General features: G+C 36.7%; 1 protein-coding gene across 16 annotated transcripts in view; it reads left to right on the top strand.

Moving 5' to 3' along the window:
- The window catches only part of LOC117243119 (kazrin), a 140,437-nt gene that overhangs the window by 8,400 nt on the left and 107,292 nt on the right, over positions 1-24,745 (top strand). For 9 of the 16 annotated variants that reach the window (XM_033510340.1, XM_033510330.1, XM_033510336.1 and 6 more), the window contains exon 1: positions 1,251-1,389. The exons of 3 other annotated variants lie outside the window; for them this stretch is intronic. In XM_033510340.1, coding sequence (XP_033366231.1) covers positions 1,290-1,389 — 100 coding nt within the window. In that variant the 5' untranslated portion in view covers positions 1,251-1,289. Of the gene's footprint in view, positions 1-1,249; positions 1,390-24,745 lie in introns of those variants that run through there. 4 more of the 16 variants (XM_033510329.1, XM_033510338.1, XM_033510344.1 and 1 more) reach the window with 2 other exon arrangements.

The following is a 24,745-nucleotide window of genomic DNA, read 5'->3' as shown; positions in this document are numbered from 1 at the left end:
GGTACGCTCTATAAAGTGCGTGCATCTAGAGCGAAGTGGTAACTGCGACATGAACTTACAATGACAAGACACGCGATGTTTGCTCTCTGTTCTCCTCTTTTTTTCATTCGCGTGTTTCTTATGCCACTTCCTGTCGGCGTGGAACTTTTTACCTGCGCTACTAGTTTTACGTCAAAACATGCCCGTTATAATTTTTGGAAAATTTGAGACGAAAGAAAATTCGTAGAGTCTGCTCGTAACATTTTCATTCGCTTTACGTACTTTTCCCATCGAAATCGTTTTACAGATTTCGATTTAGAGTTAGATTTATTATTCTTTGTGATTAAATAACGTTTCAAATCTGGTTGTCACTTTGTAACAATTTCACTCTATGACAATGTTATTGTTCCCTTGTACAATTAATTGACCATCTAGTAAATTAATTTACAGTTTGGTTTAGTTTCACACGTAACATAATGTTAATTAAAAAGGCGCGAAGAAGAATTTATCTGGAAATGTGAAACCGTTAGACAGACAATTCGTGTATTTGAAATGATCGAATCACTTAATATAGAGTCGATCGATTCTCTTCACACAGTAGTTCAAATATACTAATCACAATATAGATGTAATCAGCAGTAATTGACCAAAACAACAGTAGACAATCAATTTTGCATGATAATAATCACAATAGTCAAAATATATTGCTTGGTAATGTATTAAATGGACACATCTATTTATACACTTGTAATATAAGATCATTAAAACGAACATTTCCTTCTCTTATTTTAAACTTCATTTTGTTTGTATTTTAAATTTCGACATCGCCTTCCCGTAAAAGACAAAAAATACGACTTATCGTGGTTTTCCCCTATTGCAAGTATGAAAAACTGTCCCACTCTTTTACGCGAAATATCATCCTCTTCTTCCCTGCGCGTAAGAATAACCCGAAAGACGTGAAGCATTCCAGCATTTCCCTAAGTCGCGACAAACACTTGAGATTCGACACATCCGGATCTTGGTCGCAATTTAACGAATGGCGTCATTCATTCGTCCGCAAGTAGGGGAATCATACGGGCTCGTTCTTTCGATCTTCCATCCCTGTTCCTCCATTCCGATCATTACACACTCTTCCTCTTTTTCTCTTTGCCGCTCTCTCCCAGTGGTTCACATTATGCAGCGGTCAGGCCGATATGCCGCTGTTTAATATGTGGGCCATTTCAGTGCGCGGTTCCTCTATGCGTGGATCACACGTCGATTCTTTAAGGTGAAGCCCGAGTTGTAGAATACAAAAGTTCCGCGTGCGCGAAATGGTGGCGATGTTGGTCGCGTTGAAACGCGCACGGCCAAGGGTTTTCCTCTGGTGTCGATGGCTATTGTATTACCTTTGCTACAATCTGCTCGGCTTCGGTGAGTGAACATTCGTTTGTTCCGTCTTTTACGACCATCTCGGGTACTTGCCACTTTATGGGTTATTTCCGCGTGTACTCAGGTTTTTGTTTGACGGAGAATGGAGATCGAAAATCGTTAGGGCGAATGACGGCTAGTAATTGAAAAACTTTAATGCTTGACGTTTCAATTACATTTAACATCGTTGTAATATTGAAATTATATTTATTCAAAGAGAAAGAAAGGTATAACGCTCGTATATTCGAAAGCGCAAAGGTTTACTATTATGAATATTAGTGACTATGAATTTATAGCACGTTTGAGAAAGTGATTTGATTCTGATTGATCTTGAGTCGCTTAATCTTTGACTCAAATGATTGAGAAGTGGAACGGTCTCTTTATTGCAGCTGTCTTGTTGCATACATAAGAGGAATCTTGATGCTGAGTACGCGTTTAGACGTATATCGTATTTGTTGTAACTTTGTTAATTTTAGAAAAGTGTTAGAGAGACAGGACAAATTTCTTGAAAGACTCGGTGACTCAAATTCATGGTTTATATTTTTGATTTCATCCCTTCATTTGAAGCATTTGAAATATTCTGGAAGTAATCTTGTAAGATTCTTGAAATTGCAACGCAATTGCATTGCAGCGTAATTTATTTAAAATGTAGGTTACAGTATGTTATAGCGAAGTTTCGTTGTAGAGCGGTACATGAGATCGCGTAGCGTAAATTTTTGGGTCATCTAAATCGGAAGGCGAGCGTTATGTGACGCATGATAATATGAAAATTCAATTACGTCACCAAAGTGTAGATACGTTAACACCAGGAATTACAGGCGCTCGTTGCAAATCCGACCTGTCAGCGACGAATTGTCTGAATTGTCAGCAATGAAAGGTTTCCGGCACTGGCCACTGGCCACTCAGACGAATTTTTCACGGTTTTACGTTACACGTCTTGAAATCTACCATCTAACACCGCTTTCACTCTTCCGCGTAATTCCACCGGCAAGAATGGTAGTATTCTGTAATTCTAAACGTGAAATTTTCTGCTATAAAATTTTATAGATCCGTGTAGTTTGTTCCGAGTACTTTCTGTTACGATGTTTCAATGAAAATATTAAATCATTCACTATTGTAAACTGTGGTCTCTTTTCTATGGAGTTCTGCAATATATTAATTAGTATTCTCCTGTAACCAAGCCGAATCGTACGATGTCAATTCGAGACAAATATAAAATTTCTAATAAAGTATTACGAGCGAGAACATTATTGAATTACAAAAGTTACTTATAGCTCGAAGAGCGGACCTATATCGAAAATCAATATATCGTATCAAAATTAGATCGCTATCATGAATTATTATATTGCAATACGTGTTTATATGAAGGGAATACATTGATTTTCAAGAATATATAATAAATAGATTTTGTTTCGAATTTCTGTGAATAGATTATCTGTTTAAGATACGAAATTCATGTCCTTTCGTTTGCTACGATACAAAGCGCTGGTAAGTGATTTCGTTATCGTGCAGAGTTTAATGGGTTACCACAAAACGAGCGGTCATCTATTACCACGAAGCATGTGGTAACGAGCGTTAAGGTAGTTTCAGCGAAAACATCGTGCATGTTCGTGTAACTAGATCAGAAAATAGGGCATTGGTCTTATACGATAAGAGAGATAACATTTTTAGTAAAATTCTCTGAATATTCCAATAAGGTTTCGCCATGAAAACTTTACATACGACAACTTGTCGAAGGGCGTACTTCGACGAATTCTTCATTTAACACGAGTCGCTCGAAGATTAATCGGATTATAATAACTCCACTAATACTACAACAATTCTACGATAAAACCATAATAATGAAGGTGTAATGATTCTAATTCGATAATTACAGTAAAAAGAAATGATCACACTTCGAATCTACGGAGGGAAAGAGCGGAGTTGGAAACAGGTGAATCAGGAATCCGTACGTGGCGCAAAGACTCGAAGATTGAATCCCCACAAATCCCATGATAGCAACGAACTGTAATCGAATGAGCTGCTCGTACACCTGAACCGAATTCTTGTTGCAAAACGAATTAGGCATTCCCTTGAACGAGGGGTTGTCGAGCGATTTTATCGCGATACCGTCACACACGGAGAGATTCGCGAGCTACAAAGAGGTACACGGCCCTTGAAAACCAACGGACATGCCCACGCACGTGCACCCCGTCGCGTTCAAGTCGAAAATCACGGGTGTCATTGTGGTTTGTAGTTATACGATGGACCATGTAATCGACCAACCCCCCGAACTCTCGTCGAAGGCCGGCCAGGCCAATCAAGCTCCATTGATTCACTTTCGTCCCGTAGTCTCTCTCAACCGTGCCAACAATCCTCCGAAAGTTACCCTCGAACCAGAAAGGGGTGTAATCTTGGTCGGCACGAAGCGCCGTGTTTACAGACCGGCCAGAGAAAATATTTTCTCGTCACAGGGGTTTCAGTCGGAGGCTCGGGAGTGCTCTCCGTTTCACGGGTTCAGAAAGTTGGAATTTTTTTCCTTCTTCAACCCCTTAATGAGGAACAGGATTGCGTAATAAGAGATTGAGGAGGAAGGTAGAAAAATAAAATGATAACGAGGGCTGGAATTTTTTAGTCTCGCGGAGAGGGGGGGGGGGTGCAAATGGTTAATGACGCGAACGTTGAAAAAGATAGGAAATTAGTTTCGCATCGTAGAAAAGTAAGCCGATAACAAGGGTTGGAATTTTTTAGTTTAGGGAGAGGAGAGTTTAATCAACGTGAATATTAGAAAAGATAAGAAATTAGTATTGTATTATAGTATCTTAAAATAATATAGTGGAGGATATGTAAATTCTCTGTTGGACATATTAACGAACACTGTAAAATAGAACTAACTCGTACCAGACGAAGGATAAAAATTAACAAACACATGAATTTTTTCTTCTATTTGAAAATCTTCGCTTCTGGCACTTGTTATAAATCTATTCATCATTTTTCAATTAATATCCGATTCAAAATCTTACCATCTTGACTTTCAGTATAAAATTTCCATAATTTCGATTATTATTCTTATCGATTTTGCTAATTGCAAATAAAAATCTATAGTTTTTTTTTTACAATTCTTTAGATATTTTCTGAGAGAAACAGTGAATTGATCGATCCTATTTTATCGCGTTAGATATTTATCGCAGACAAATGTTTGATAATGTTCTTTGGACAGTCTTCGGCCTTGTTCCTTGCTCGATATCGGATCGTAAAACCAGGCTGCTTTTTCCTGTCGAACGACCTCTCGAAAGTCGGATCGAGGGTCCTCTCGAGCCATTCCGGTCTATCCAATTAACGATTCGCGGACCGATCATTCCGGGAAACGCAGCTTTTCTCATTGAGCGTCGCGCCAGTGGCGCAGAATCCCTTTTAAACCTGGCCAGAGGTGAATTTACGAGATTGTTACTGAATTGGTTCGATGTCGTGGAAAAGTGAGCTGGTTTCTTGGCCATCGATTGGGAGATTCATTAGCGTGCTTGCATTCAAAAGCTAATTCTAAGTTTGTTTCCTGCATCTGAGTTAATTCTTGTGATTGTATATCTTCAGAAGAGTTGTAGTGGTATTTTTAGTTGTTCCTATCATTAGATTTTATTGTTTCGTTAATTTTAGATCCTCTTTGTGATTTACCAGATTTTTCGTTCGCGGTAAAAGTCCAAAGTCATCGCGATCCGAAACGCTGTGAATTAAAATACGAATAAAAAAGAATTAGTTTTTGTACATGGAAATACAACGATGTGCTTTTAATAAAAATGTAATGAATAAGAAAAATGTAGTATAGCAAAATATATAGATCTTCAACTCTAATATATTGATAATTCAGACGATAAGTTAACAAATTATCGACAAACTATACATTGTCGTGACATTTTCGCTACGAAAGGAAAAAGTATAGAGAGCAAAATGGTATAAAGGTTGGTGACACGTGAGAGTAAAGTAAAGCTATAGGCTGCTATGAACCTAAGCCGAATGTGTGTCGAAGAGAAATTGAGCAGAGTAATCAAACGTAGTCGATGCAATTGCAAGCAAATTCGCAATCAGTTCAAGTCACGAGGAGAAAGTCTTTTATATCAAATGTACATAAAGTCTGTTACACAGTCTCGACGTGTGCACTGTATAAGAAAAGAATTTGCACACATCATATTTCCAGTATATTTGCAATCACTAGCGTCGTTCTCCGTAAAGTAGGAATCTTTTCATCAACAGTCGCAACCAAGCAAAAATGAATTAGTTTCTTACAAAAATAGAACACTGTCTTATAATGTCACGAAACAAATTTTTACTGCATAAAGAAAAATATTTATAATTAATTTTAATAACTTCCTACGACTAAATATTTCAAATTCTTTTCTTTTAAACTTTCATCGATATTCTCAACCATCTCACACCATGATACGTATCGATTAAAACTCACAGAAAAATTTGCTCCTCGACTTTAATATCAGCTTTTTTGCTCCTGCTATTGCAGTATATCGATACTATCTCACCCTTAAATGTAACAGAGAGAACCCTTAGACGGTTAGACGTTGCGATAATTACAGGGTTGCCGACAGATTGAACAGTTTCCTCGCCCCTTAAGCCGCGTTTACACGGATCGCGTTCATTTCGCCAATGAACCCCTGAAATCGAGTCTACACCACTGTGCGTCCAAAATAACCACCCTACGCTGTCGGTGACCTCGGTCGATCGGGCAACACGCTGTTGAACCCCCGATCCTCTTGACTAAGGGATTTTCGCGGCTTCTATTGACGAATGATCTCGATTCCACCCGCTCGAGTAGTCTTCGAATTGTACCCAATTGTTTTCCTATCATTGTTAACGAGTATTCTCTCGGTGTTTCATGCTAGCCGCTAATCGTGCGTTAAGCGCCACTGTAAATCAGAAGCGCATCGGACCGTGCTGGTCCCATTTGTTCCTCGAATATCCTGCTCATTTGTAATGCCGAGTTTCGGGAGTGGGGTAATTACGGTGTCGAGTGATTTGTTACAAATTAGGACATGGTGTGTTCGATAGTCTTATTATTGGCATTGCTTCGTGAATTTTTCTTTGGGCAGCTGTCGCGATACTGAACTTATACAAGAGAAAGAAAGATACGTATGTCAAGCGTTAGTTGAAGCGATGAATTTTTACAAACTTAAACTCGGTGTTCGTCGTTTCTGGATTTTCTTCTTGAACTTCTTTTACTTTGTATCAATTACAATGTCGAATATTTTTTTGTAAATTTGGATATCGTTTGGAGTATGCAGGAGAAGAAAATTTAAGGGAAAGTTTAAAATTGTTCGATCGAATGACTCCTGTATTCCTAAGTATAATATGTTGAGTATTAATTGCAATGGATGTGATTTTATAAATCTAGATCAGCGGTGCTGGAATATTATTTTGGATTTCTTTCAGATAGAATATCCTATTTGTTTCATGAGTTTTTCTTTACACAATACGCGTGTTTTCTTAATCACAATAAACAAATTCGAACACGATGTTCGTTGGAACGAACGTATTAGTTATCTTTTATTTGTGAAATTATTCGCGAAATGGCGAACGATATATAAAGTATTTTATTAAGATAAAGCATCGAAAAATTAGAAAATACTTTGAAGAAGGTAAGGTAAATGGGGTGACTGTGATATATGGAGTTGCAGATGTTTAAGAAGATTCGTTAAGGCGGTGTCAAGGCTTGAATTATCGATAGGAGTTGTCAGGGAGTTAACAGTTTACAAAACAATTGACAGTGACGGAGAAGCATTATCTTTTTATCAAGTTTTAGTTGGTTGATAAATCTGACGAGAGAAAGATCGATCTTTAGACGAAATCGAGACGAAACAGCTTGGCGGACCATTTTAAGGCGAACGGCCGTAATAGTAAATTTTAAAGTCACTCGGAGTAAGACTAAGCAGGGATTCGATGATAAATCCAGCGAATTGCTAAAGTTTTCCGATAGAATTGCTCTGATAACGGAGTGGAAGAAAGTTTCGAGGGAATCTGAACGATGCTCGGTTGCTTTTAACATATTGCATCACTGATACATAGTTCTGAACTGGGTATCTACGTAAAACATAATTCATGAAGGAAATCCAAAGAAATATTTTAATATCAAATTTGAAGAATATCGTGCCTTAATTTGCAGAAAAATTACGTTTAGTATTTTCAAAAGTTTTTTTTATTTATATACTAAATTAAATTTTATTAAGTAATTATTGATTTTAGATTCTATAGTAATTAAACATCCTTCTACTGTTTTTATGAAACGTTGGAAAGTCTACAAGCGTTTTTACATCCGTTGTTTATTGGCTGGCACATTTGGTGATTAAATATCTTTTTACCACTCTACATGATTACCAACGTCATGTTACAGGTATAATATGAATTTACTCTTATTTAAAATGTACCGACGTACCTCAAAACTGAACAAGTACTTCCAAATAAAATATTCCAAAGTAAACTGTAAAGTGATTAAAGACCGCGAAGAAATAAAAGAAGTAGGAAAGAGAAGGATTGTTGCACAGCACGATTTCAATAAAGTACGTGTTTCTTTTAAAATTTCCGATATCGTCGCTGTCTGGCAGATATCGTGAAAATTTATTTTGGCGGCATGCAGCTGCGTCAGCCAGCGTTAGACCGGAAGATTCCTCTACGTTAACCCCGCATTTCGTATCCAGCATCCCCCCGGTGATGCGAGGGTGAAACCGATATCCCGGCAATTTTCTCAATTGCATCCACTCTGGTCCTGTCGGTGACAGGAGCATTCCTGCCTGCTTTGCAATTTGTATATTAATCCTTGTATTATATCATCGTCTCCATTATAGGGGTTTACAATGGGAAATGAGATATAAATACGGCGAAAAACTCCTTCGTAGAAGAACGTTTCAAGATATTGTCGATATTTCATGGAACATCTTCAGGATGGATATTATGATAAGTAAATTGACTGAGATGATGAATAAACCACGTTTATGAAGATTTAAAAAAGTATTGAAATACAGTGGAATTTAAATAATCCGGAAAATAAATACTCCAGACTCTGCTAATTTATTAGTATTAGAGTTATCAAACTGCTTTTTCTGATTTGTCTACCATAGTACATTTCGTACAAAGTTTAATTCAGAAGAAAAGGACAAAAGTTAAAAGATCTATGTGCTCCTTCGACGCTTCGTTCTATTTTTCAATTTCGCTTTATTTCACACATTCAACTATCGAAACCGTAAAATAATTATAGAATCGTGTGAATATGATGTAGGACTTCAGGCTATAATATTTCCCCTTTTTTTTCGAAGGAAGAATAAAAAGGCTACCTTGAACCGGCTTTCCTGAAGGGTGTAATTAAAGGGATGGTGAATCTAGATAGCGCTTTAGACTTGCTGCAGCATCATGCTTGTTCACCCGTTGAAGGTACTTGCACTCCTCTTGAGAAGGGAGTGTTTTACACCCTTGGGACATACGATCTATCAGCGTTGTTCCTGCCAGGCGTAATCACCGCCCTTAACCCTTCCGTTCTTAAAAGATAACGATTACGTCATACACGAGACAATGGCATTTTGTATCTAAATTATGAGATACGGTAACGTGAATCGGCAATTAGCCTCGATGCAGCTGATAAATTAATATCTAAATGACAGCCTTCGATCAAAGGGCATTGCTTGATGACAGCTATATTCAAATCGGTAGCTTTTTATATTCGACGTTTCCTTATTTCGATTTGTATGGAGATTTTTTAACAGTTTTCGTGTTTTAAGGATACTTCTTATTAAGTAAATTTAAAATTTTTCAAATTATATTTGTATATATCACGTTTAGTACATGCCATATCTTTTGTACTGCCTTTGATCCATTTTCTTCGTCTAAAATTTCTTTCAATGACCCAGATCTAGTCAACGATCTGAAACCCTTTAATTATCAATCTTTTAGAAATACTTTTAATGTATTCCACGAATAAAATTTCTACCACAATCTCCTGAAAAATAACAAAAATTTTTTTAATAGACAGAAAACCAACAATCCAAAATACAAATCATCCAATTACAAATTAAAAACATTTCCAATGTGCCTCATAGATAAAATTTCTATCAAAAATTCCTCAGAAGTGACCAAAACAGAGCAAATTTTCCGTAATCGATAAGAACTGAACAATTTAAAAATTATTTCGTAAATCTCCCAATTACAAAATTTCAAAGAATATTTTGAACGGTATTACCGAAATTTAAATTACAAAATTCTCCCGCATTCTAGCAATTAACCGAAATCGCCGTTAACGAAGTGCTAAGTTATTTCTAAGGTGGGAAACGTAGGTAAAAGTCGATGTTCAGTAGCAAACGGCTTAGTGTTCGCGTGACTGGTGGAATTTAGGTATTCATTTAAGTTTCGTTTACGTTCCGTGCGGGACGCAGTCATCCTGCACCCTCTTGGCTCCGTTATTCGCTTTCCCTGTGTGCATGTGCACCATGAACCGGTGATGCACGCGAGCCAAGATGACCACCGACCTTACAGTTGGATAAATTGGTTCGCAGGATACTACCAGGCATCACGGCAGCTGTTTTTACATAAGAAACGTTTTACTTTTACGTAAATCTTTCGCCAATCAGAGGTAATTTTGTACGAAACGAACAATTATTGCTTCTTCATGAAAAACTGCTTTTCCGGCTTTCTTTTGTTACGAAATGGAAACGTAATGAGTAGACTAGGAGAATTATTTGAATTCGAGTCGCTATCGGATATGTCCATTAATGGAGGTTGGACTATCACGATTTTACTATTGTAAATTTTGTACAAATTTTAATCCAAGAATTTAATATTACACCTTCGTTATACTTTAAGTTAATTGCAATGTTCGTAGAGTAGGTTTGTATTTCGCGTCTAAATAAATGCCATTCTAAATTCCAAATTAAAGGAACTTTAATTACAGCGACGCAGAAAGAAATTTTACAAAACGAAATTACGATTGACAAGAGCAATAAATAAATAAAATACATATACCGAAAGAGATAATTGTTCGTTTTTTACCAACACGGTAAAAAATTTTTATTACGGAAGTTAATAATATTGGTGTGTACTCACGAATATAATTTTAAACTTCCTTTTATCCATGATTGTATATTCTATATGTAACTGACGTGACGCTAATACCCACGTACAAAAAAAGAAGAAAGTGTTTTACACAAAGCCAATAGAAAATTGACGTAAAACGTTGACACAAAATCGATTCTAGAAAATTACACGGATCGACCGTATTGATTAATCCTGGCAAAAGTTTCGGAATATTGTCCCGGGAAAAATCGTAAAATGGCTGTAAAACGGGCAGTGTATTGACAGGGGATAAAGTTTATTGGCAGTGTGTTCGACCGTCAAAACACATCAACCTAGAGGCTGACTTAATCACGGTAAAAGATAGATACGTTGAATTTTTGTGCGTGGATAGAATGGTACAGTGTAATTTCGAGCGTCCAAAGAGACGGACGTTATACGTGTTTTCTTTCGCTGGTTTTTGATCGTCGACTGTAAAATGACACGCGAGCGGATCTATGCTCGCCGACAAAAAGTAATTAATTTCTTGCCCGTTCATCCGTTCTCGGACGGTGCATGCAAGATGTGTGGGTGCGCATTTGCGTATGGATAATTTCTCGTCGAAACGCAACGAAATTTCAGCGTTTGCTTTATTTATTCATGGTATTTGGTACACGAATAACTGGCGAAAGGGAATTCTGATTATTCGAAAAAATGGGAAACCGAGAGAAATATTTTCTGCAGGAACGAGAATTTTGGTAATATCTTTCTGAAAATAAAAATTTAAAAAGTAGTATTGAAATATACGTATGAAAAATATATGCTTACAGTGAAATAATCATGGTGTGTCTAACACTTTGATTTTTCTTTATGCGTGTACATTACGTTTAGAGTTGTTTAGTTATGGCAGGGAGAGGTCTATGACCTGAAAAGTAGAAGCCAATAATTAGAATAATTATCAACGCATATGATAATTACATAGTTGAGGTCAAATGGTCATACAGAGATGTGTTTCACTTTTTAATTTTCCTTTGCGTGGTGAGAAAAGGTTTATAATCCAAGATTTATGATCTGAAAACTGAAAGCTAATAATTGAAAAGTAGTACAAGTACTTTCTTCCAAAAATTGGGTCGATACAGGCAAAGGTACGTAAGACTTATATTTATAATGAATTTGTATGAATAGTATGTTTTAATTTGTTCTTCTTATTAAAAGTTTCTTTGGTCATTCGTGACCTACAACGATATAGAGTTCATTAAACAGTTGTCATATAAACGGTTTGGCATATCAGAACATCGATTAATGATTAAGTACGAGCAAGATTTTACGCAGAAAATACTCAAAGATTGCCAGTTATTTTCAGTCGACAACGATTACGAATGCTGCCCGTTGCTCTCTCTCTCTCTTCCTCTCTTTCTATATCACTGTCTCTCTCTCGAGTGCACAGTTGCTGAAGCGTTAATGTTTCGGTGAAGTTGTAACGAAATTAAATGTAATTGGATCAACGAGGCGACCCAGTTCCGATCAGCCATGGTTTAAGTTATTAATTACAAGTTTCAAACTAATTATTCGATATTAATTTATTGAAGGTTTCTGTCTTTGTCGTAATGGCTCCTTAACCTAATTTTATAATAGCTGCTCTTTTTGAAATTTATGTTCTTTCTCCAATTCCTTCGATATTTATACTTCTTAGCGTCGAGATGTTTTCTTACAGTTTGAAATTGATATGTGCACTTTATAGATTTTAATATTCGATTATTAGAGACTATACCAATAGACTTCTTTGAGGAGAAAGATATTGGTTGTACGTAATAGACGTAGGGAAGATGATCTCTGTAAAAATCTAGGAATGAAATGTTTAAATAATAAATAGAAAAATTCTTCTCATAGAATGATACATAAAAATAGACTAGAAAATGGTTTTAAAGAATTGAGTAAAAATTTAAGATAAGATACATCTTTGAAAAATATATAAAAATAACAACGTTCCTACAGTTCTACATAAAAGGAACCTAGTAACGTAAAAAAGCCGTAGCAAACGAAATAGATACAAGAACAAGAATATTTTTGAGCGACCGAGGAACGAAAGGAGCTCTCGAAACGTTCATATTCGAAGGTGTGCAAATATTTAAGACCGTGGATAACTTGCGGAAATCTTGATCGGGAAAACGTGTCTCTAGCTGCGGGCGTTGGTTCATTCGGGGCGAGGAACCGAAAGATGTACTCAACAGCGCATTCACTCGCGATCTCTCTATCTTTCTCTATGCACATATGCATATCCGTGATGTTATTCGAAGGCTTTCCGCAAGCATAAGCTTCGACTCACAGTACTATGCATTGATGCTGGCTCTTAAAGGATATTATAAATTGCACGATAATTGACCCTGTTGGTTCTAGGATATCGAATACAGATATTTCATTTTATGATCGTAATCAGAAAACTTCGAATTTCTATGGGACACAAGTTGAATTAATAGACGTCAGTCATTACGGAATTTATGTGAAAAATAATTCTTAGAAGGATACATATGTACTTCCATTTAAATACAGATAGGCAACTAGAACGAAGATTGTTACGTGTAGAAAATTGAGCACGAAAAATACAATTCGTGGATTGAAACGTGACAAAAGAAGCAATACTGATGTGTATATTTTCTGTAATAACAAATGAAAACTTTTATTGTTATCTCTCTGTTGTCTGTATTCAAAAATTGGAAATGGCAAGTTCAGTTTTCGCGTCGCGATGTATATATACGCGAAACAGTGGTAATATTGACAAGTGAATTTTTTATTGCAGAGAAACAACAATTTTTTTTTTTGTTTAAATGCCTAGAAATCACAGACGAGAAGTCAAATTTTTGTGTGCAGCGAGAAAACGTGAGAAATGTCAATGGTATTTTTTATTCTAAAGGATCAACATTTTTGCGTGTAAATGTCAAAGAATCGGAGATGGGAAATTCAATTCCGGAAGAGAGAAAATAGTAATACTGATACAATCATTTTTTGCTATACGTATGTCGAAGAATTCGGGGTGATAAATTTAGTTTTCGTATCGTGAAATGAAAACACGTGAAAAAGCTGGAAATATTGGTAAATGTATCCTCTGTCACAAAAGATGAAAATTTCTTACATGTCTATGAATTATAAATAGGCAGTTAAATTCTTACGTAATTTTCACGTAATGTGCAAATGCATAGAAATCCAATGATATTAAAAAACATGCTCCTTATCATGAAAGTTGAAGTAATTGATATCCTGCTATAATCTGATTTTTCATCTCTCATAATATAATAAAATCATGCTATCAATATTGCAAACTACATGCAACGTGTTTCTTCCCACGTCGTAAAATATTTCGTCTTATTGTCGGTCTAATATTAAGTCTTCGATCGAACTTGTCCATAGCGAGATGTCGGATTTGCATGAAGAATGCAACTATGACATCGTTAAAACTTCATAAGTCGAGGAGGAAGAATAACGAACACATAACGCGGTAAAACTTCTTTCGTTCCTGTTACAGAAATTTATTAATATTAATAATTCAACCATGTTGGGAATTTTCGTTTTCCCCGTTGCTCTAAGATTCTTAATAAAAAAACATATTAATCACTTGGCTTCCCATTAACTTCGACTATCTTGTTGTATATCGTAGTTGTTTTTCCGCGTAAAAGTTTCCTATGGAAACGTTGAAACGTACAAAGTGTAAAGAAATTTTATGAAATTGTCATTTTGTTTTTAAAGTTTACTTTCAGAGTATTTTTAAACAAACAAAAGGTAGATAAATATAATAATTTATATAATAAACTTACTTTTGAAAAAGCGTAGATTTTTATTTTCTGTAAACCGAAGGTAATAAAATAAATTAATTAAGATGTAATAAAATAATAAAATAAATGAATTTTAATTTTATTTTACTTTTTCTTTTTGTATAGTTGTATTATAGAGTTAATGGTTAATTTGATTTAACGAACGAGATTGTAATATTGTAATAACATCTAATTTATTTATTATATTTCTAGCAGTACATTTAACAACAAAATTTCAATTTTGTTGTGGAGTAGTAGAAGCTTAAATAATTTTTACCTCCACGGATATTTGATAAAACAATCGTTAATTATAATGCTTCGTTCCTCGACGAAACACGATCGTAATGAAATTTTTATACAACTTTTCGTAACGATTCCCTCATGAAGAATCGCCAGATTGGAAAAAACTGAATCTAGCCTGATTAAAACTTGGACATTCGACGTAAGACGACCTGATTGGAAACTGCCTCCATTTATGGCGATATCGGGGTCGTCGTTGCACTCGATACGCTTTTGTTCTTCTGAAATATTGAGTTCGATTTCGTTCCTACTGCTTCCCTATGTACGAAACTTGTCTTTCATACTTTCCTTCCGTATCATTATTTTAAAACTAATCAAATCTACTCTTCTTCTATTTCACAAAATAAATTATACGCTAGAGAAGGCAGAAATTAGTAAAAATTCTGTTTGAAATATTTTAAGTTTCCAATACCTGGTCCATATTAAAGCTGTCCTTGATTAAAACATCCATTCCACCAGTTTTATCAAGCTTTATCAGTTTTTTCGTGCTATCTTTGTTTCCGTTCATTCAATTTAAAGTATCCAGTCATCATTTTGTAACAGCTCGTATAATATAACTCTGGTTCAAAGATAAAAAAAATCACAGGAAATTCGTAATATTCATATTTTGGAGAATGAAGAGAATATCCAGATGATTAAGAGAAAATGATGAAATACCTTCTTTTCCTCTTTGATTAAAATTCTGAACATTCCAAACACGAAAAACTAGGTACATCGAAGTCGATCTGTTAATGGAAATTGAAGTACATATTTGCAAAACGCGACTGGAATTTCGTGGTCGCGCCAGAAATTCGATCACCGTCCATTTTATCGCTCGTTAAGTGCGATTGACCAACTACTAGCCTTTGATTGCGTTACAAAACGGTGTTTTGCAAGCGACGCTTTGAGAAGCCTTCCTTTTGAAACGGTCAATACCAAGAAAAAAAATTAGGTTCCATTACAAAAGAGAACGCAGCTCTATTTTTGCGTTATTCGTAGGTGAATGTACGAATCACGCGGGCTTTGTACAAATTCTATAGCGTACACTGTCTATTATGTTGACCCTTCACAAGGAAGTAATGACTTCCTATTAGATACTTAAATCTTATATTAATTTCATATACAGTGGGTTACAAAAGTACTTGAACGCTTGCAGTCATCTTAAATATAATATACCTGTTATATGAAATATTTTGAAATTTAAGTCAGAACTTAAAAGTAAGAAAATTTCCTGCACAATTTGTACAATTTTTAATCTCTTTAACAATTTATTAAAAAAAAAACCAGGAAAAGTATTGTTATATTGTCTTAGAAAATGAGAGTAAAAAATGCAGCAGAATCTTCATCCTATCAGCTAATTCAAGATGTTTTTGACAGCGTCGAAATTCGTAAGAGAAAAGCAAATTTCTGCATACTGATTCATCTTTTTGTCATATTCATATTTCGAGATACTCTGTATCTTCGTCAAAAAAACTTCTCACTCCATCTGCTCCAGGAAGAAGAATGAAATCACGCACAGTCAAAAGACCCCAAAAAGCTGTCACAAAAGAATTTGGACGCGTGTGTGCGTAGTACACCGACGAAAACTTGTTATCAGTAGCCGAATCTGTGGTCGATATTCGCGATAATGCTCGCGTTGACTGGTATGACGCGGTGAAAAAGGTAAAAAGAATGCTGCGATAGAAAGGGTGGAATAGGAGAAAGCAAAAAAAAAAAGAGAGAGAAAGGAAAAAGGGCGGACAAAGGGGAGAGAAGAAAAAAAGGCATCGTTGCGATAGTCGCGTGGAGCCACAGGTATCCGAGGACCGCGCGATCCCCATTCTGCCATCACCCTACAGGTCGTTTCAGAGCTCACCCTCCGCTTCTTTCTGTTCTCTTCTGTTCGTCGTGTTCCCTTTTTTGCTCCCGCCGTTAGTGTCGAAACGTGCTCGTTCCTCGTTCCACGCACGCTGACTCCTTCCGTTCCTGTTCTTTCTTCGCCGTGCGGCCCGTAAAGCGGCTTAGGGCTAATACCCCGTGGATCAGCCGACGAGGTAGAAAGAAGCTGCAGCCGTAATCGTATGGCTACGATTTTATGGTCACCTGAATTGTGCTCGTGGTCTGCCTGACCGGACGCCCGCTTTAATATCTCCGCCTTCGTATTTGGTTCTAAGGATGTGTAGTATTTATTAAAAATGTATTTATATTTTATCCTTGTACTATTGTCTTCTCTGCTTCTCGTTTGTTCAACCGTTGTTTGCCTTTTAGGCGACGAATTGTCGATTGGTCGAGGGATGATCTGTTATTTCAAGTCTTGCGTAAAAATTTTAGGGAATGTGGACAAAATGAAAGTTTAGGAAAAACTCTACTTCATTTTGAAAGGTCGAAGATTTTGAAAAATGTATTTATATCTTGTCTCCGCGCTATTTTTTCCCTCACTTATTTCGTTTGTCTAACGGGTGCTTTTTCGTAATCGAATTATCGATTGGTTAAAAGATGGTCTCTTACATAGTCAATAATGCTTAGTTTGCTTCTAATGATAATAATACATGATAGTTGGTAAGCAATTTCTATCGACATCGATTTCTAAAACAGCGAGGTGTATCCTTGTTAGGCTACATATTCAAAAGAACGTTCGTGTGTAATGAGACATGTGCCCTTTAGCCGTGCAGCGTATAGAAGTGCAGCACACCCCGTCAGTATCAATACACACGTTTTCCCTTTAACAGAGACACAGTGTTCCTCCTTTTACCTCAGTTTTCCTCTGCCCACTATATTGCCCTTTATAGAATTTTTATACAGACTTGAAAGATCATAAACTTAAAAATTCTATTTTCCTATTATCCATTCTTCAAACAGAGTTTATAACGAAGTTTCTTACACGACATTCGTTGCTTGATAAGGAATGGTATAATAATGTTAAGGTTATAAACTTCAAATTTTATTTTCTTATTATCGCCTCTCTAGACAAAGTTCGGAATAATATTTCGCAGACGTTCGCAATTCGTTGGTTAGCAAGGAATAACATATTATATACATAGAATATAGCGTAGTATCTCCCCGTTATTAGATTTAAATCTAGCGTGAATGAACTTGTTACAAGTGCAACCCTACGTAGTACAATGTCCCGAGGACAATAGGCATAGCGGTGCAGACATAATAACAAACCTGTGTATAGTCTAGCTTAACTTCATTTCAACTCCGAAGTACATTAAACAAATCGTAATAACAACTATTCGCCTGATGCTTATCGACTCGTAATTGTACGTAATACGTAATACGTAATTGTACTACAGTTCGTCCTGGAAATAGTCACTTCAATCTCAAAATCGATTCTGATTCTGAAACAGGCTGAAATTTCCATGGACTTAAGGAAATTCCCTCATAATAATTGTATATAGGAAGTTTGAGAATAATTTTAATAATTCTCCAGCAGATTTTGGTATTCTTTCTATTCTCACTAATTGATAAAAATACATAAATAAATGCTTATAATACATATAGCGATTAATAGAAATATTTGCACATATTCTTAGTTCTCTACGAAGCGTTTTTCTATCAGATTCTATATTTTATTTTCGTAATATAAAATTTTTGTAGTAATAGGAAAATGCTACTAAAGGGTACAGAATTTAATATATTTACCTAATTAATTTGTATATAAATTCTACAATAAATACAATGGTGTGCAAATAATCTCTAAACTGTATATATTATTGAATAAACAAGTTCTACTAAATTAATTTTCTTAGCTCAATGATTTAATCTTTCACTGTATCTCAGTCCTTCTTCACGTTTGCAAATCAAAGTAATCCCTCGCCATAGTCAAAGCGTCGTGAAAGCGTGCCTCAGATTTCTACAAATAAAGATAGATATATTTCCAAACGAGGAACACAATGCATTCGAGAACCAAGATCCTTCTTCTAAAAAAACGGGAGAAATCCAGCACAGACAAAGTGTCACGAAAACGAGCATACGTCAGCACGATCGGAGCAAAGCCCTTCTAATCTGCTCTCGATAGCATTATGGCAGTGCCAGGCACTGGCGATTTTCGAAGTTGCTTCGACACGCGAGGATATCATCCCTCGGTGGGTTTGTTCGATCCTTAATAAACTAGCGAAATCGCTTTAAAACCGAACAGTATTTCAAACGCGAATCAACAGTTCCACTCTGGTTCGCATCTTCCATCCTCTTCTCTACTCTTCAGTCATATTTTCTCGTCTCTTTCTATAGAACGTGGCAACGGGGTTGATCGGTGTCCTTCTTCCTCCGGGGGGATAGCAGCGTATGCGCGTGCCACACCACGTAGCAACCCCCTGTATGCCCTGCAACCCGCCATGGTATTGATCCACGAGCGGAGGCAGCCCCCATCCCCTTAGGTCTATCGAGTTCCGCCCCTGCGGGAGTAGGATTGTGGCGATGGTAGGAACGGTGGTGTGCCGGTTGATACGGTGGTGGTGCAGCTGGAGGGACTCGAACCCAAACGCGGAGAGAGCCTCCCCAAACTAAACCGAACTACCCCTACCCAGGTTTCTCGTGAACCGGCCTACCAGCCCCCTTCGTCTCTGTATTCAACCACCACCGTTTCGCCTCATTCCTCCCGCCGCTGTTCTCCTACACCGTTCATCCGTGCACACCCACGCGTACAGACGTAGAAAAACGTTTACGTGGGAGCCGCTTTATGGACACGCGTTTCTGCTCGATGTGAACGATGCGTGGCCGTTCTGTGTTTGCTTGTATGTAATATGCAGAAGTAGGCACGCCGAGGTAGTACGTGGCTGTAGTGGTTCTGGTCACTGGGTACATGTGAATAGTTCTGTATGTGCTTTCTGCGTGTGTCCACGCGCTATCTGAAAGCATTAGAGTCCTCTTTGCTACACTGTCCCTAACTTTCGACTGTATGTAGTTCGTTGAAGGGTGAAATTGTGTTTGGAATGATAAACGGGGAATTGGATGTTTCGAGGAGCTTGGTAATTGATACGCAGTACGTGTTTGAGGAGGATTGTTTGTGAGTTTGATAAAGTATGGCGTTGTTTCGGGTGGTTGGTTCTTTTAGATAGGACAGGGAGGTTTTAATAGGTTTTTGGATAGATCCCTTACTCACTTCGAATTTAAATCCTTCCAGCTTTGGTTGGCGGCATAACGTATTATGTATTTGATGATTTGATATAACATGTGATCTAGGAAGGTTTTGATAATATTTCAGGTACTTTCAACTACTTATGGTTGCTCTGATAATTTTGGGTGGTGATTTGATATACCATGTGCTCGAGCTAAGCCTATTCGCGAGTTTGATATAGTATGATATTGTTTGGAATGCTTGGTCCCTTTGAATAGAGTAGTTTTGATAGTTTTCCAAGTACACTTGGATGCTTATGGTTGCTTTGAATTTGCCTCTGCCTTTGATTAGTAGTTTAACGTGTTACGTATTTGACGCAGCTAGTTTGCAGATTTGATAAAACACGATGCAGAGGTGTGTCGATAGTTTACTACACAGATTATTATGGTTTGGGTCAGGCTTGCCTCTATTACGTATTTCACGAAACTAGTTTGTAAATTTCGTTAGTAAACGATGTTGTTTAGGATGTTGGGTTCTTTCGGTCAGGAATACTAGCGAGGTTTCGATAGTTTGCCAGACAGGTCCTTATGGTTGCTTCGACTCCGCTTTTAACTTTGCTTGGTGGTTTAACTCGAGCATTTGGCTTCGTCGCTTGTAGCTGTACCTGTAGCTTCTGATCGTCGATGGATTGCAAATTCGTAACATAAGGTGACGTAGGATTGGCATTTTCGATTCGGTGCGCTGTCTGACTGCGTAATTTTCGATTTGTGTCTTCCAGGGGGAAAATTCTTGGACTGGAAATCTTTACATTTTATGTATATTGTCATTCATGTTATTTTCATAGTATTCTATTATTCGTTGTGGCTAGGAGTATATTTTGAAATATCGCTGATATCTCGGAAAACATCTCTGTTCTTTTTTATGACTTATCGTCAAAATGAAACTTAAATAACGAATTTGGAAAATTACCGAGACATTTATTTGAGTTTGCGTAATTATATGAATCCAAAGAAAGAGAATTGAAGATTTTTTCGTGCTCAGGAAACAAAGTTACCATAAAAAATAGATTGAACTGTTCGAATCTAACACTTTTACGTTACCAATTTACAAAGAGCGAAAGAGGATACTGCATCGATAGATCGAATAGCAATCGATCTTTCGCTTAACGTCACTAGATTCTGTCCGTGTCGCCTACGGCTGAAGCGGCTAAGGAACGCGAGAAACAGTCCAATACCGATTCTATCAACTTCTTCTCTCATTTTCATTCGTTTATACGCCTTTCATTCGCGGAATGGAACGAGATGGGGGTAGAAGTCAGTCGGTGGCACTCGAGCAGGGCTTCCTTGTCATCCCTTTATCGTACGGTCGAATTCTCCGCGACTCTCCTTCTCTATTCCTCTCTTCGGCACCACCCCACGTCAGAGTAAACAATACTCGAGCCTTTTGTACGTCCCTTTCCTCCCTTTTTCCCCGAGCGGAGTGCCGCGTGTTCCTCTAAAAGTGGATTCACGATGAATTTCTTCCTTTTTTTCGGAGGTTAAACGCATACCAAAGGATACTCGAGCCTTTTCCATCCTCTTTTCCAACGTTTTCTTCCTCTCGATTTTTCTCATCGTCCCTCATTTTCTCGCTCTTCTCGATGAACAACGATGTGACATAGTACTCGTGTACGATACATCGTAGTAACGTAGGGTTATTTGAGTCGCCTAAGCTTCAGTATCGAATAAAACGAGTAATCAAACTCGTTTTACGTATATGTAGAGGAACAACAGGATAAATATATTTTTGTTGATTGTTTGATCTTAATGTCATTTTATGATCAAACACGAGTATTTTGATATGACGTACATAATCGAGAATGAAGATAACCTATTAGGTTTACATCATGACACGCTATTGAGAATATTAACAATATTTGAACTTTCGTTTTTTATTATATTCTCGTAGAGAACCGTAACGATTGAGCTGCCAATGCACACGATATGTTTCGCTGTTTATCACATGACTAATAACGAATTAAATAATCTGTTTTCGAATTTAGATAGCTTAAAAATTGCCTGTAACCAAATTTGGCGAATTGGCGAGGATCATTGCTTAGCTTGACTTGAATATCTAATAAATAGTTTTCCGATTTAAATAACCTTACCTTACCCTAGGAGCCGCCATTGAACTGATAATGACAACGTGTGCTACCTACGTGTTGGAATTATGTGAGTAGGTTGCAACGAACACGTTGCTGTAGCTGTGAAGCCAATTATCTTCTCGGTGTTCTGATACAGAGCTTGGAGACGTGGTTTACTGAAAAGTGGTCTCGAGAAATGGAACACGTTTGTTGTTCGTTGTTCGTTCCCAAGGTATCGTGGTTATTTCTTTCGCGTGACAGCTTAGGTGGTAATTTTTATCAGGCACTAAGGGCAACCGTTTAGCCATCCTAGAAAGCACCAGCTAGAGCTTCTAGACGTCCTGGTGGCTAGAGTTTGTACGTAAGAACAGTTGAAAACTTGTCAACCTCTTTCTTCTTCTTCTTTATCTTCTTTATCATTTTCTGTTCTTTATCTTTTTACTCTTCTTCATTTTATTGCTTTTTCTTTATTATCCACTTTTTGTCATTTTATCTGTTCTTTATCGTTTCTCCTTTACTTTATTACTGCCTTTTCATTTCTTTATTACGTCACGCAAAATTGCGCTCATTGTTTATTACCAGTTAACAGATCTCATTAACAATAAAATATTTGAGCAACACATTCCCCTTTAATATTTTCACCATTTATAATTGTTTAATATTATACAATTACTTGGAGTTCTTCCGTTTGACTTGGTGTATGATATTTTAAAAACCCTCAAATATTTTGAATTCCAAAAATAAAAGATTTCCAAGCACTCGGTTATACATATCTACGTATCCCGTTCAATATTCGATACTCGCTACCAACCAATGAATTATGAAAAGCCAATTCTAAAATTCCATCAATTCACATCTATAATTTCAATAAAATTCACATCTTACCTAAAAGTAGAAAAACAGAAAATATGCACGTGGAGATACTTTTTTTTTCCTTTTCGTGGTCGGTATAAAAAAATATCCAACTTTTAATATTCATTACCAATGACCACGTATTATTTTGAATTTACACCATCGTGATTTTTAATCTGTTGTATGTGCACACAAGACTCTTTAAATTATTCTAACAGTCTTAGCTGCGGCACGTGTACGAAAATATTTCCAGGTCGCGCGTGACACTAGAACGCGAAAATACTCGCGACAGGAAAGAGATCCTTTTGCATTTTTTAGCGAAAGAATACGGCAAGGTAATATTAGTTTAACACCTAGATTACCAAGGTGACCATCGGCGATGCACGTAGCTGAATCTTTTAGAATGATTAAAATAAGATAAGAAAAACGCTAGAAAGTTTTGAACAATATGAATGACTTAGACAACGCTGCTAGAAAGAATTTTGTAAATACGATATAATACAGGAAAAAAACAATATAACTGATTGATCTCCATTGTTAATAACTTTTAAACAAAATAAGAGACCACAGTTTTTAGACCCCTCGATTGTATTTTTCATTACATTTTCACACGTTTCGAGAAGTATATTCGTTGTTGCTATTTTTAGCTGTCCAATTGTTTTTGATTTATTGACATACATTTTACCTTTGCGAAAACTCCATAACAAAAGATACGGTGCAGATAAATCAAACGATCTAGATGGTCAGATGATATCGGTAACGTAACGTATTTACTTCTGGACTGTATAACGCTTCATGATTACCTCGTTACGTGTTCATAAAACAATTGCTGCAGCGGAACAAAAGATGATGCATCGTCCCAGAATGGGGGGACTTTGAAATACAGTCAGCTAAATATTGGCCACTTGTAGTTTGCAAAAATTCCATGTTACGATGCACTATACTCTGAGCGTAAAATGTATGAAATTGAGACGCATCATTTTCGCTGAAACGTTGCGGAACCAACTTGGAGAATTGCCCTTTATACGCGCCGTTCACAGACCAAAGTGGTCAACTACACTTTTTGAAATTTTAGTGCTATTTGATTGACGCTTATTGTATAATAATTTCAGCGATGTTCTCTCCTTTTTCCTTTGTGGACTCGATCGATTTGACAAATAAACGGCTCGTATGTACATGGAGGGGTAGTTGGCAACGTGAGAAGCGTCGAAGACGAGAAAACGATTTATTAGCGATAGTACACCCGTTATTCCCTGTCTGCGGTGAAATCAGGCCGAACGTCCGTTATCCGTCGTTCCGATTTTACTCTCAGAAGCTATCGATCGAAACCGGACTACAGTTCGATCACCACGGCGGATTCATTTTATCTCCGGCTGAACACTTAGCTTTTCCTTCGATCCACCGACATACTGGCGGAACTGGTTCAACCAGACGACGCGACGTCGATCACCTTCGTGACGAGCAATCGTGTACGCGATTAGTTTCGAATAATAAAGCTCGCTGACTTAACCTATAACGCGATGCATTGATGTATTTGCTCGTATATCGATTGATGGGTGTATTAGAAGCTTCGTGTCTCTGTATATATTTATTGTGGTCTCTATGGTCTCTCTTACGATATAGATGTCAATCGTAAGAAGCAGAATGTCTTGCTTATTTTCAAGAATTTTTTCTGCTTTCGAAGTTTTGGTATTTCTGAATTAGTTTCTTGTAGATATCGATGAGCGTAGGTGTGTAGAGAATCATGAGTTTCATGTTTATACACGTATTTATTGGAGAGACCGATATGAGGCCATTGATAACGAATATTGGAAATTGGATTCCATTTTTATCTTCACGGGATTCGTTGATTTTTGCGATTTCAGAATCGGTTTTTCCCAAGCAGGATTTCGTACTCGATAAGTGTTTATAATAACTGTCCAAATACTGTCCATACAAAATTCTTTGATCGTATCGGTATTCTTTAAAATATTATGGTACGATTATGTATGAATTGGAGTGTGCGTGAATGGTTATAGAAATCCATGTTTTACATAATATCTTATTAAGTCTTCGTAATTCGATATTAGTTCGCTATGAATGGAATTTTAAATAATATCCGATAATTACGTACAGACTTACTGAATATTCATTCCTTAAATTTTTATAGTACTTTAATCATGAGAAAGAATATTGAATATTCTAGGTGGTTGCTATAATTTTTTTGGATGAGTTCATATCTTAACAAGGAACTATATTGCTAGCATT

The sequence above is a fragment of the Bombus vosnesenskii genome, unplaced genomic scaffold (assembly GCF_011952255.1).
Source record: "Bombus vosnesenskii isolate JDL3184/JDL3185 unplaced genomic scaffold, Bvos_JDL3184-5_v1.1 scf7180000013265, whole genome shotgun sequence".
Classification (NCBI taxonomy): Eukaryota; Metazoa; Arthropoda; class Insecta; order Hymenoptera; family Apidae; genus Bombus; species Bombus vosnesenskii.
This window is presented reverse-complemented; position numbering and strand designations above follow the sequence as displayed.